This window comes from Centruroides sculpturatus, unplaced genomic scaffold (genome assembly GCF_000671375.1).
Source record: "Centruroides sculpturatus isolate CEXI.00-Female unplaced genomic scaffold, Cexi_2.0 scaffold1583, whole genome shotgun sequence".
Classification (NCBI taxonomy): domain Eukaryota; kingdom Metazoa; phylum Arthropoda; class Arachnida; order Scorpiones; family Buthidae; genus Centruroides; species Centruroides sculpturatus.
The window spans coordinates 115,645-127,919 of record NW_019385673.1 but is presented as its reverse complement, the minus strand read 5'-3'; the positions used below and the strand labels follow the sequence as shown (position 1 = coordinate 127,919).

The 12,275-nt window shown below is 31.1% G+C and overlaps 1 protein-coding gene across 1 annotated transcript in view; it reads right to left on the bottom strand.

The window, feature by feature from the left end:
• Nucleotides 1-12,275, bottom strand: part of LOC111641090 (neuroglian-like) — a 68,341-nt gene that overhangs the window by 37,972 nt on the left and 18,094 nt on the right. Inside the window, exons 6-9 of the mRNA XM_023387205.1 lie at nt 12,123-12,228; nt 11,870-12,057; nt 7,276-7,407; nt 1,975-2,118 (exon numbers count right to left, since the gene is read on the bottom strand). Coding sequence (XP_023242973.1) covers nt 1,975-2,118; nt 7,276-7,407; nt 11,870-12,057; nt 12,123-12,228 — 570 coding nt within the window. The remainder of the gene's footprint in view (nt 1-1,974; nt 2,119-7,275; nt 7,408-11,869; nt 12,058-12,122; nt 12,229-12,275) is intronic.

Here is a 12,275-nt window from a genome sequence, read left to right as displayed (position 1 = left end):
ATGAAATCTTTAAAAGCCATTTTCGTATGTCACGATTAAAAATCTGCTTATTTAAAAGAGCAAAAAACTGATTATTATTTGGTAGTCGAAAAAGATACTTTCTCATGGATGCTTCCATCTTGTAAGCACTATTTTTAGCGTAATCGAGAGGTGCTGCTAGTGCGCTGAAAGAGCACCTTAAGCGCGCTGACAGTAGGCTTAATAATTGAACACATGCGCTAAAAGGGCTGCAAACGCTGAATAAAAGAATGCGCAGATACTGTACGAAATAATTGCAAATGCCGATCAGCAATTTGAACTCGACTAAGAGATGACATGCACAGCAATGACGTGGCCAGTGTAAGTTTCAGTCTTGCCAACTCTAATTGAAACAAAATATCTAAAAAAAAAATGAAATAAAAATATCTAGATGTCATTGACTACGTGCTATTATAAATTCTGTGAAAAAATATCTGAATGACAAAATAAAACATCTAAATTCATTAGGCCATATGCTATAAATTTTTGAGGAAAACATATAGACAACATTAAAAGTACGATCTAGATACGAAATATTTAGATTGACAACAGTGAGTGTAACAGAGGGGTAAGTGCCAAATCGCCATTTTACTCGAGGCTGCACTATTTTTACTTCTTGTATATTCGGCACTTTAAAATTTTATCAAATAACCGGGACAAAATGACAAACTGGCCGGGACGCTGGGACAACATAGTCAAACTGGGACAATCCCGGTCAAAACGGGACGTCTGGTAAGCCTATATATATATAAACACCATACTTACATACTTAGATAGAGCAAAAGTTGACTGACTGACAGGAAGAGTGTGGGTGCTAAAGCAGCCCCTAGTTTTTGTTTTTTGCACTGTGAGTAACAGTGCAAAAACTAGGGGCGTAGTAACGTAGTTGTATGTAAATAAATAAATAAATTAATAATACTGGAAGAAAGAATTGGATGGGGATCCAGATGGCATATCTGTAAATTCAACTACACAACAAGGAAGAATTGAAGATTTGAGACCCACTTCAGGCTAATATTTTTCTTTTGTAATATTCTAAATTAATAGAGATGGCAGTGTAACTACCTACCTATCTCTATCCAAATTAATTTGTAACTAATTATTTGCTAGCCTTATAATAGTCTGATAATAATTCAGCAGTTCATTTAGAAATTTAGAAGTGTTTTATTAATCTTCATACGCGAGGTCCCGAATGGAAATCGAAATGATATGTTTTGAATGATTGAAATCTGGTGAGACAGTTAAGCTCTCACCTTTCAAAATGAAAACAAAGCACGACTTAAAGTCTAGCTTAAACAATAGTTTGAAGGAATCTTAGGTGAACAGGAATTGGGTTAAAAAGTCTTGGAAATGACTCTCCCACACCCTGAAAGGTTTCAAATTGTCACCGGGAGATGGGTAAGACCAATCAGAATGTGGAATTGAAGAGAGAAACCTATAAAAATGCGTGTTTCAAGGACTTGATGTTCTTTGATCCAAAATTTTGTTTTTACGTGCAAATCAACTGTTAGTCCTTTCATCTATCTCCAAGATACGTTTGCTCTCCTGGAGTTGTTTGCACTCTTCAAGATTCATCCTTACCACAAGGACCATGTTTTCCAAGGCTACACCCTGAGGCTGTCAATCCTGCAGACCATAAACGAGAGACCAAGGAAGACACTACAGAATATTTGGGACTTTACTGGACTCTCTCCTTGAGAATTGTGTCAATAGAGAATTAGAAATTTTTGTAAGAAAACCATTAATAATTAATTAAACAGTAAAAAGAATGATAAGACTATCTAAATGAATATTTCATGTCCACACCTGATTGTCACGACCTCTCAACCGTCCGACAATCGCACACAGTTGGCAAGCCTTACACATATATGCTACGAAAATCATATTTATAGGTAATTTACTCATCTAATTATTACTTTTATATATATCTAATATAATAAATCATAAATTACTTACCTGCAACATTCAAATAAAAATCTCTAAATACATAGCCATAAATATTTGAGGCATTGCACTGATACACAGCAGTGTCAAATTTTTGTAGCTTTTCAATACTTAAAGTATCTCCTTGAATAGTTCTTCTTGGATTTGGTAAAGCTTCTAAAATTAAACAAAAACTAATATTTGTAAAGCAAAACCATCATCTTCTATGTGAAAATTAAAAATATATTAATATCAATATTGCCCAAGCAAAAAATAATAAAACAAAGATTAAGAATATTAGATTACTTTGTACTTCTAACCCTTCTATTATATTATATTATAGTACTTGATTTATATAACTACAAAGGTTACCTTACGAAGGGTTTATCACACCGAGTGACCAATCTAACACATTTAAAAAATTTTTTATTCCTCTACTATACACAATTTTAAGAATTTTTTAAATGTATTAGATTGGTTTTATACATATACACATTTATTGCAATACTTGGATGGTATGAAATGGCACAATTTCATTGGTCAAGTAGATACCATTAAAAATATATATCTTAAAATATTTAAGATATCATATTTAAGATATCATATCTTAAAATATTTAAGATATCATATGTTTTCCTAATGGTTACTCTAAGAAACTGTACCATTCACAGCTGAATATCAAATTGTAATCTTCCAACCAATCAAATTTTGCAAAAAAACATACCAAATATTTAATGTTGACACCCTCGAAAAACACTTAAAACATATTTTGTGCAGGCTGGTAACCTTGTATTATGTAATTTTCCTATTTAAATGTCACCATACCACCGGTCCAATAGAAAGGGCTTTTTTTTTTAACTCTTTTTGTCCTGTGGGCACTAAGAGGGTCTCTTTCTGCAAATCCATTATGGGTTTGTCCAAGCCCACAATGGGTGGCTGGGTGGTGAGGAATGGAGGCTCAACATATCCAAACAGAAAAATTCCTGAGGATTTTTCGACTTTTCCGGATTCAATCCTGGGTCTCCCAGATCAGTAGGCTGCTACTTTGACTGCTCGGCCATCTGGCCATCTCAGAAAGAAGGGACTGTTGTGGAAGGAGGTTAAAGTAATTTGACCAAAAGTAGTAATGAATCTCCTCCTAGAAGAGAGGGTGATCAGCGAGTACTAATTAATACTGGTCTACAATTAATATATGAAAAGTGATCCATGTTAGACAGGTTGGGATGGCCTGCATGTGATCTAAGTTGCTAACTTTAACATCCAAAAGATCTCATTAAAAATGTAAAAATGCAAGAATAGTTGCTTTTATGTGATAATAGTGTTTATATTTTTGCAACAGACTGTATAAACTACATGGAAAGTATGTTCTCTTAAATATCCCTGTGCAAATTATTATGTAATGATAGAGATAATTTTACCTTTTTTGGAGAAGTCAGGAGTGTACATGGTCCCTTTACTGCAGACACAAACAGGAGCAAAAATATTTTATATCAGGGCAAGCCAATTTTCTAGTTCTGGAACTAGAAAATTGGCTTGCCACTTTCAAAAATATCAAGATGATATCAAAAGTTGCAGAACCATTACTGAACTTGCTAGAAATGTTTAGAAAATAGTTGCAATGTATTATGGGCTAATCCCATCCTACTTCAATGGTGCTCAGATCACAGGGTTGTTTTCATATGGGAGTCACTTTACATAACAACACTACTATATAGTTTTTTCAATGTATACATTTTATGGAATACATTTTAAACTTGCTATTTGGAACACATTAACATATATTTTAAATTGTAAGGTTCTATTATTCTATACCCAAAGAAGACAATCTGAAATTTGTTGGAAGCACTTGTAGTAATATTTCAAGTAAAATAATAATGCCAACAATGTTAATATTTTCCTAGTTTCTTAACCCCTTAAGCCCATATCACATTTATAGAAAACTTATTGGTTTGCAATTTGAAAAATTGTAGACCGATAAATTCCGACTGTTGTCTGTCTATTCTTCCTTAATCTCGAGAAAGGACTCAGATAGAGAAAAGTCAAGACCAGATATAAAAAACTTAGGGACAAGAGGCCCAGATTATTAACTATATATGAACTTCTGGTTTACATGAGAAGTCACATTACTTCATTTCAAAATTTTCAACTCTACAGTGTTAGATAGATAACTGACACAACTCTATTGCTAACAGAAAAAGTATGATGTACAGGGGCACAACACCACTAAAAGAATTAACAACATTGTGATGGAAAATTTCAGTCCAGTATTGTGACGATGTCACAATAATCGCTTGTTAGAATTAGTTTGGTTTATTTGGTTATGGCAATGCAACATGTGAGCAATCTATTGTGGAATGCATCCCAGGAAGACTTTTATGGGAAGCTGAATCCTATTTAGGTGCTACTAACGTGAAGAAAACCCAGAAAACTCCATGTAACCAGTCCATTGGCAATGCCCAAACCCACAACTAACTACCTACTTGTGTTCGGTAGTTTTATCCACTCGGCTACTGAAGGGCACTTTTTAGAATTATGAAAGTATCATTCAGAAATGAAAAAACCCAAGTTATTAGATGTGAAAAATTAAATCTTGTAGACTTTTCACAAGGTAACACTTTTGATCCCACGCAAGCAACTGCTGTGTCGCAGTAATGATATAGCACATCTATTTCATGCTATATCATTGTCACAATAATTAAGTGAATATAATATATATTTTTTAAATTATATCCTTTTTTTGTAAAACAAGCAAGATGAATATAGATAGAAATTAATCAATTTATACAAATCCAATCAATATTTTGGGCTGGGATATATGACACCATCTGTGAACGTAACTGCCGAGTTCCATACCAATTGGTCAAATAACCTAGGAGTGTGTAGTAAACAAACAAACAAAATTTTCATTTATATATATATATATAGATAATTTAAAACACAATGCCTAATTTTCATTTCATCAAAATGTACTGTATTATAACAACAAAATTATTGATTCAAAGTGGATTGATTTTAAAGGTAAAATTGATTGTGTGGTGGATTGATAAGGTAAAACAAAACAACTAGAAGTTTATATATTTCTTTAATATTGGATATTACATATTTATTTATTTATAAAAATTTGAGCCAAACTCTTGTAGTAAATCATTTGCCTATTTAAATGATATGAGCTCATACTTTAGCAGTTAGCCAAATTCTTTTTCATAGGCTTTTTGAAAATCATTAAGCTTGATAGGATACAAAAGAATAAAGGTAGAAACTCCATTTACATAAACAAATAAAACTTGTCACAACTATAAGTAGGGTGGTCAAAGGCTGATTGAATCAATTTGTCTGAATCAGACCCATGCTCAAAAGGACCATATGCTCATAGATTTATCATACAATTTTCAACTACAAAAAAATACATTTGAAAATCCACAAAGGGCTTGCTTAAACATTATGTGATGCAAAATATAAAGGTAAGGTCCCTGCAAAAATGTTTCCAATCGGACCTCGCGTTTGCTATGACCGCAGCTGACTGTAAGCCTATGCTTCTGAATGCTTATAGGAAAGTGACACAGACAATTTTCTTCTTTTCTTTTCAATAAAAATTTATTGTTAAATAATTTTAGTATCATACAACTGAAAAATTGAAAATTTTGAAATATCAATGATTATTTTATGATTAATTTAGTCATTGCTGTAATATCAAAATTAAACTGACCTAATTACGTGTTGTCAATAGTAATGATCAGTATATTAGTTTGATTTGTCACTATCAAGAAACATCGATCAGTACTACCTAAAATTTTATACAATAGCGAGTCTTGTTAATTTTCCATAATAAAAAAAGTCAGAAAAAACAAAGAAATGTATTTTTTTTCCTCTGTCTATACCTTAATCTCTGATTCACATGTTAAGAACAATACTGTAAATATACACAAGTGTTAACATAATATATTGAATTATCTTTAATTTATTATCTCCATCAATCAATTTTACTTTATCATCCAAAAATTTTTCTCAAAATTTTATATCTATTTATATAGAAAGCTGCAACTCATCTATGACATGGTCAAACACACCAAATTAATGCTTTATTCATTTCAAAAATTACATTTATTTTATAGTGAAGAAAAATATACTGTATATAATAGTTTAAAATATGAAAAATTTATCTAAATAGTTTCAAAAATTATTAATACTTCACAAGAAAATGGAAGACCAAGACAAAACCTTTCTCACTTGTTTCTAGCCGTTTATACACGAGTACGAACGTTTTCGGCCTTCTTAATAAGCCTTCTTCAGGTACACTGTGGTCTGTTAGAGCATCAGTTGATAGAAATTTAAACAATGTCAATGTTTACATAGGTATCGTCTTACCAGTGATGTCATCAATGATGATAAGGTATAGACGATACAGAGGGCGTTAAATTTTTTCTTGGTAAAAATGAAAGGTGTGCAGATAGTTCATGATGAGATAATTGCTAAAGTTGGGAAATAAAGGCGCTAAGTAAAGAAGATGCACCAAATGATAGTCCATCTTCTTTACTTAGCTCTCTGTATCTAAATTTAATGCCCTCTGTATCGTCTATACCTTATCATCATCGATGACGTCACTGGTAATACGATACCTATGTAAACATCGACACCGTTTAAATTTCTAACAACCAACGCTCTGACAGACCACAGTGTACCTGAAGAAGGCTTATTAACAAGGCTGAAAACGTTCGTATTAGTGTATAAACGGCTAGAAACAAATGAGAAAGGTTTTGTCTTGGTCATCTTAAAATAGTTCTAGCTACAAATGCATAGAAGAAAATGGAACCTACACAGCTCACATTTGTGGAAAATAAAACCCATTGAGTCTAATGGTGGGAGAATTGAATCATGTATGATGTATATGATTCTTTCCTGTATATTAAATTTTTTGTATTTAAAAACTAAAGTCTTCATTCCTATCAGAGGAAGTGTTGCCCAGTGTAACAATTTTTGAATATTTCAGTGTTCATTTTGTGAAAAAATCCTATGCATTTAATTCTCCCACTAGTCGAGCTCACACCACATCAACTGATAAAATCATCTATAAAAATTAGTCCTTTAAATTAATTATCAGTTTTATTTAATTCATATTATTTGCTTTTCCATTATTAATCTATTTTCTTTTATGTTAATTAAGTTTTGATTTATTTATAATCAGTAAAAATTATAAAGTTTCAAAACTTTTTACCAAGGTGAAAAGGGTTCTGTGACTAAAATAAGTTGGAAACCACAGAATTAAATAATTCATTCCTAATAAATTATGTCTGAATTTAAAATTCATTGTCAAAAGATACATTCGTAATATCTTACTCTCTATTGGCTCTCCATTTACAAACCATTCAAGTTTCGGTTCTGGAATACCCGTTGCTTTGCACACGAACTTCACAGATTCACCTACACTAAGATGTGTGTTATTTGGTGCTTCAATCCAAGAAGGTTCGGCTAAATGTTTTAAAATATTAAAAAAAAAAAAAAATTATTAATTTAATAAAATATAGCTGAATTTTTAAAAACTGATTGCCTAACTATGAAATATTCAATAGTTCAAACAGGGTCATCGAGAACTTGTATGGCGCCAAGGGTCTACATAGAGCAGGCCTCTTCTGCCCATTAGTGGGTTCCTTTTTTTGAACAAATGAAATAGGTAGAATGTTTCTTTATTAATAAAAAGCAGTCTTAAAGATTTTACTTTTTTGTTAGTAAAAATAACATGAATTTATAGAGGTAGGAACCACTACAAGGCAAGTTTTTTTCCATGCTTGGAGAGAAATCCCCAGCTCCTTCTCTCGATAGCCCTGGGTTCTAACATTTATAAACTTTTGATTTACTTAATGTTATGAAAAATATTGCTTAAAAATGGAAAATATTGTATTCTAGAACAGTTAAAATAAATATATATTTGAATTTTAAACTAGAGCCAATCCATAGATTTCAAGGCATAAAGTAGAAAAGTTTAAAATGTTTGGCAGAATGCCATATTCAATGTATAGTTTTATTTTATTTTTTTATCATTATATTTTCCCACTCAATTCTATCTATTTCCCTTTGTTCTTTGTTTCTTTTGTTTCCCTGCTTCTAGAACATTCTAACCCACCCTACTTTTGAGGGTATGGGCAACAAACAATAGGGAGAAGAGAGCCCTAAGGAGAAAGCCCAAGTGGTTAAGACACCTTTTTGGCAAGGCATCAAAGTAAGACATGTTCAAGAAGAGCTCCAGGTCGTTAGGGTAGTATCAAGAGTGATAGAGTGTGACCTTAAATATAGGAGGTTAGTACATAGAGAATCAGATCAAGAATAGAATTGCAAAGTGTAGAGATTCTTCAGAACTCCAAGGTTCTTATTGAGAACGAGATATCCAGAGACATATTTGTAAGAACACTGGGATTGGATTCAAGTTGCCTCAAACGAGAGACACGTGGAGCTATGGGTATCCTCTTCCCTGTAAACTCTTCTTTCATTTCTTAATCTTACTGTATCTACCTGTTTTCTCTGTTTAGTATTAATTAGGTTAAGGATTTAGATTTAAGACACGATAAAAGTCCTTTTCTTTTGTATGTGTCGCAAGTGTAATATGTGTAATCTCCACGTAGTGGTTGTACAATTTTGTAACATAAGATACAACCACATAAATGAAGACAACATTCAGGAGCTGTATCAGAGTTGTGACCTGAATTTTTATCTGTTCAGACGTGGAATAAAGTTTTGTTCTTTTGTACTATACCATTGTCATTATTCCAGTCGTGCTAAACACCACAATGGATCCATCCTTTTCTTCCTGAAAATTTGTACAACAAAAAACGAAATACATTGTTTAATTTAAATATTTACATTAATATCATACAATATTTCAGAAATAAAGTCACTGTAAAGATTAAAGCTAAAGGGGATACTTCATCAACTTCACAGAAGATCTGGCTCTGTCAAAATATATTATTCTGACAATGCTTAAAAGTTATTTACTATATAAACAAAACAAATGTAATCAATTTCCAGCATAAATTTATAAGAAAGCAAATGTTTAAAAGCAAACAGTTACAGATTTACAAAGCTATGAGAATAAATGCCAGTATAAATTTTCAAGATGTAGATTCCTTCCCTCTGCAAGGAAGTCAATCTACAATTGTTAATCTTACAATACTCTCTCTCCTGTCTCTTTCTTATGTCACTCCTCTTAAAGCATAGAGAGCAATCCACTTGTTTTAACAGCTGAAAGGTTAGTTAGCCTTAAGATGCCCATTTAACATGCTCAAAAATGTTTGCTTTCTTATAAATATATGCTGGAAATTGGTTTTATTCATTTTGTTTATTAAGTATACCCAATTTCAAGTAGTTGGGTTTTTACTATTATATAATTTGAAGATAATGCAAATAATTTAAAAATCAAATTAAATTACTAACGTAAGAAAAGAAACTTGAAAGCAGTTAAAGGAGTTAGGATATTTATTAGGATTAAGCACTTTTTGGGACTTTTTATCCCTTCTTCACATCCATGAAATTATATATGCTGACAATTCAAATGGAATAACTATTCATACATATCTTTTTGAATGTAACTGACCCTATTGAATGTAAATTACCAATATTGAAAGTATATAAATAAGCTATATAATGCCAGACAGTTGCAGGATTACATTGGGCTATATTAATGCTACTAATTGCTAATTAAATGTCAAGTAATTTGGCCTAAAGGTAGGCATTAAGTACTATCTCTTGATAAATTTAATAATTATAAACGAATTAATATTTAATAATTAATTTAATCAGACAGAGGTTTATATAGTGTAACTGTCAATACACCCTTATAACAAGCAGGAGTTGTGGGTTCGAGTCCCACTTTGGGCAAATTCTTTTCTTTCAGAATTTATTATTAAATATTATCTTAATCAAGTTATTAAATTTATCAAGAGATGGCACCTAACGCCTACCTCTAGGTCAAAGTACTTAACATTTAATTATTAATAGTAGCATTAATATAGCCCAATGTAATCCTTCAAATGTTTGGCATTAATCTAAAATTTGGGTTTATAGATGTTTATATTCAAAGCTATTTAAAATTGTATTTAAATTTTTCTCAAGTTTTGTTTACATGTAGTATAGGAATTTCTGGTGACTTTCATACACTCTTCACTACTGAACTTGTTAAACTACCTTAAGACAACAATGAGCATCAATAACTACTCTAATCAATTGTTTTCTTTGACATTGACAATTAACAAAGATGATTGGTTAAGTTTTATTAATTGGCACTTCCTGTTGCTTTAATGGACCTATTAGAACTTTGGAACTGATTATGTGAGCAAAGTATAAAATATAATGAAAGGTTACAAAACTTTATTCAATAGAAGATTAACATAATAAGAGCATAGAAAAGTAATTATAACTAATAGTGTCATCAATCTGTAATTAAAGCACAAGCAATAGAATTGTAATAGGTCACACAATCTATTAATTTGTTAACAATATATTAATAGTGAAGTAATTTCAAAATTTCAAATAACTGCTAAGTTAAGGAAACTAATAGTTTTATTTAAAAAATAACATTTTTTGACTCATTAAATCCATCCTCAGCTTTTCAAATAGAACAAAAAAAATAAAATATAACTGGCAGTGGCTTCTAGAATAATTGGCTACCTATACATTCCCACTGTTGTCCAGCCATCTGTCCTTTATTAATCTCGAGAACAGAGTTAGATAGATGACAATTGAGACCAGATATGGAAAGCTTAGTGGCCAGAGGCCCCAATTAACTGTATAAAAAACTTTCAGTGGACTGTAAGTAGGGTTGCTATGCATCCTACTTTCAGTGAGACAGTCCTATAATTATGATCAATGTCTTACGTCCTACACAAAAGCCTAATTTTCCTACTTTACATTTATTAACAAAAAACTCTATGTTCAAAAATTAAAAAGAGACACATTCAATTAATTTCTAAATGCATGTACCAGTACAGGATTTTGTAAACACAATAAAAATCTTTGTTGACAAGATTTTCCTCTAACAATGAAAAGTTTCATTTTACTACAAAGTTCCATTTTTGGCCACAGCAAGAAGTGCTTTAATCATCATTGGATTTCATTGAACTTTTGTTGGCAATCATATACTTAATCACCTGGTTGAGGATGAGCTTGAAATATGTCTGAAAAGATTAGCATCTACGGCTAATAAATTGCTGGAGAAATAAGGTGTGAAATTATGTGCTTTAAGAATGTAGCCATTTTGAAATGCATACTTCACAATGGTAGAATTCAGTACTATATGGCACTATACGAGACAAACTTGTAGTATTTCACTGTAAATTAATATCTCAACTGATTTTGTAAGTCTTCTGATTAAAATTCTATATGCAAAGTTGTAAAGTCCCTTTTAAATCACCCTACATTAATTGTATACATTAAATTTGTATGCTAAGTAATATTATTTAAATATGTTATGTATATTATGCATGTATGCTATGTACTTGCTGTTACTGTTCAAAGAGAAAAAGTCTTCTTCGTATGAAAGAATAAAATAATAGAATAAATAGATTAGCATAAGATATATTTTGTAAAACTAAACTTACTTCTTAAATCATCAAAAGTCTACTGTTTCCTGTTTCATTGGAATCTTAAGAGTATTTACTTAATTCCCATGTATTTGCAATGTTGAAAGCAAAATTCTAACCACTGTTTACAAAATTTCTTCTATAATTTCTATTCCTGATAATGTGGTGAAAGGCTTGGTGGTACTTGAGAATTAAGATAAATATCCTTAAGGTTAACATCTCCAATAAAGCAGGAACCAATAAATATATTTTGTTACTTTTATATGATTCATAAAAAATATTTTTCAAGAAGTTTATTATTATTTTTTTTTTCAATTTTACTCAATATTTAAATAAATCTTTAACAAAAGTTATATATTTACATTGAACAGTTACATTCATTGCATGAGCTACTCCACGTCCATTTCCATTACTGACCGCACATTCATATACACCATTATCAGCAATTGTAACTGATGAAATTCTTAAAGTTCTTCCATACTGACCAAAACTATGTCTAGGGTAGTCAATAATTCCACCTATTTTTGTCCATATTACATGCGGCATTGGCCTAAAATAAATTATTCATATAGAAATAATGAATAAAAAAGTGTATATAGAACTTTTATAACTTACGTTCCACCAAAAATACAATGGAGTTCAAATGAATGACCTTCTAATGCAGTATTCTCAACTGGTGAAATATACTGCTGTTTTAGTGAGTGACCGTATGGATTTATAACTGCAAAATCACAAACAGATATAGTTAATTATGATTTAGCTTCAACT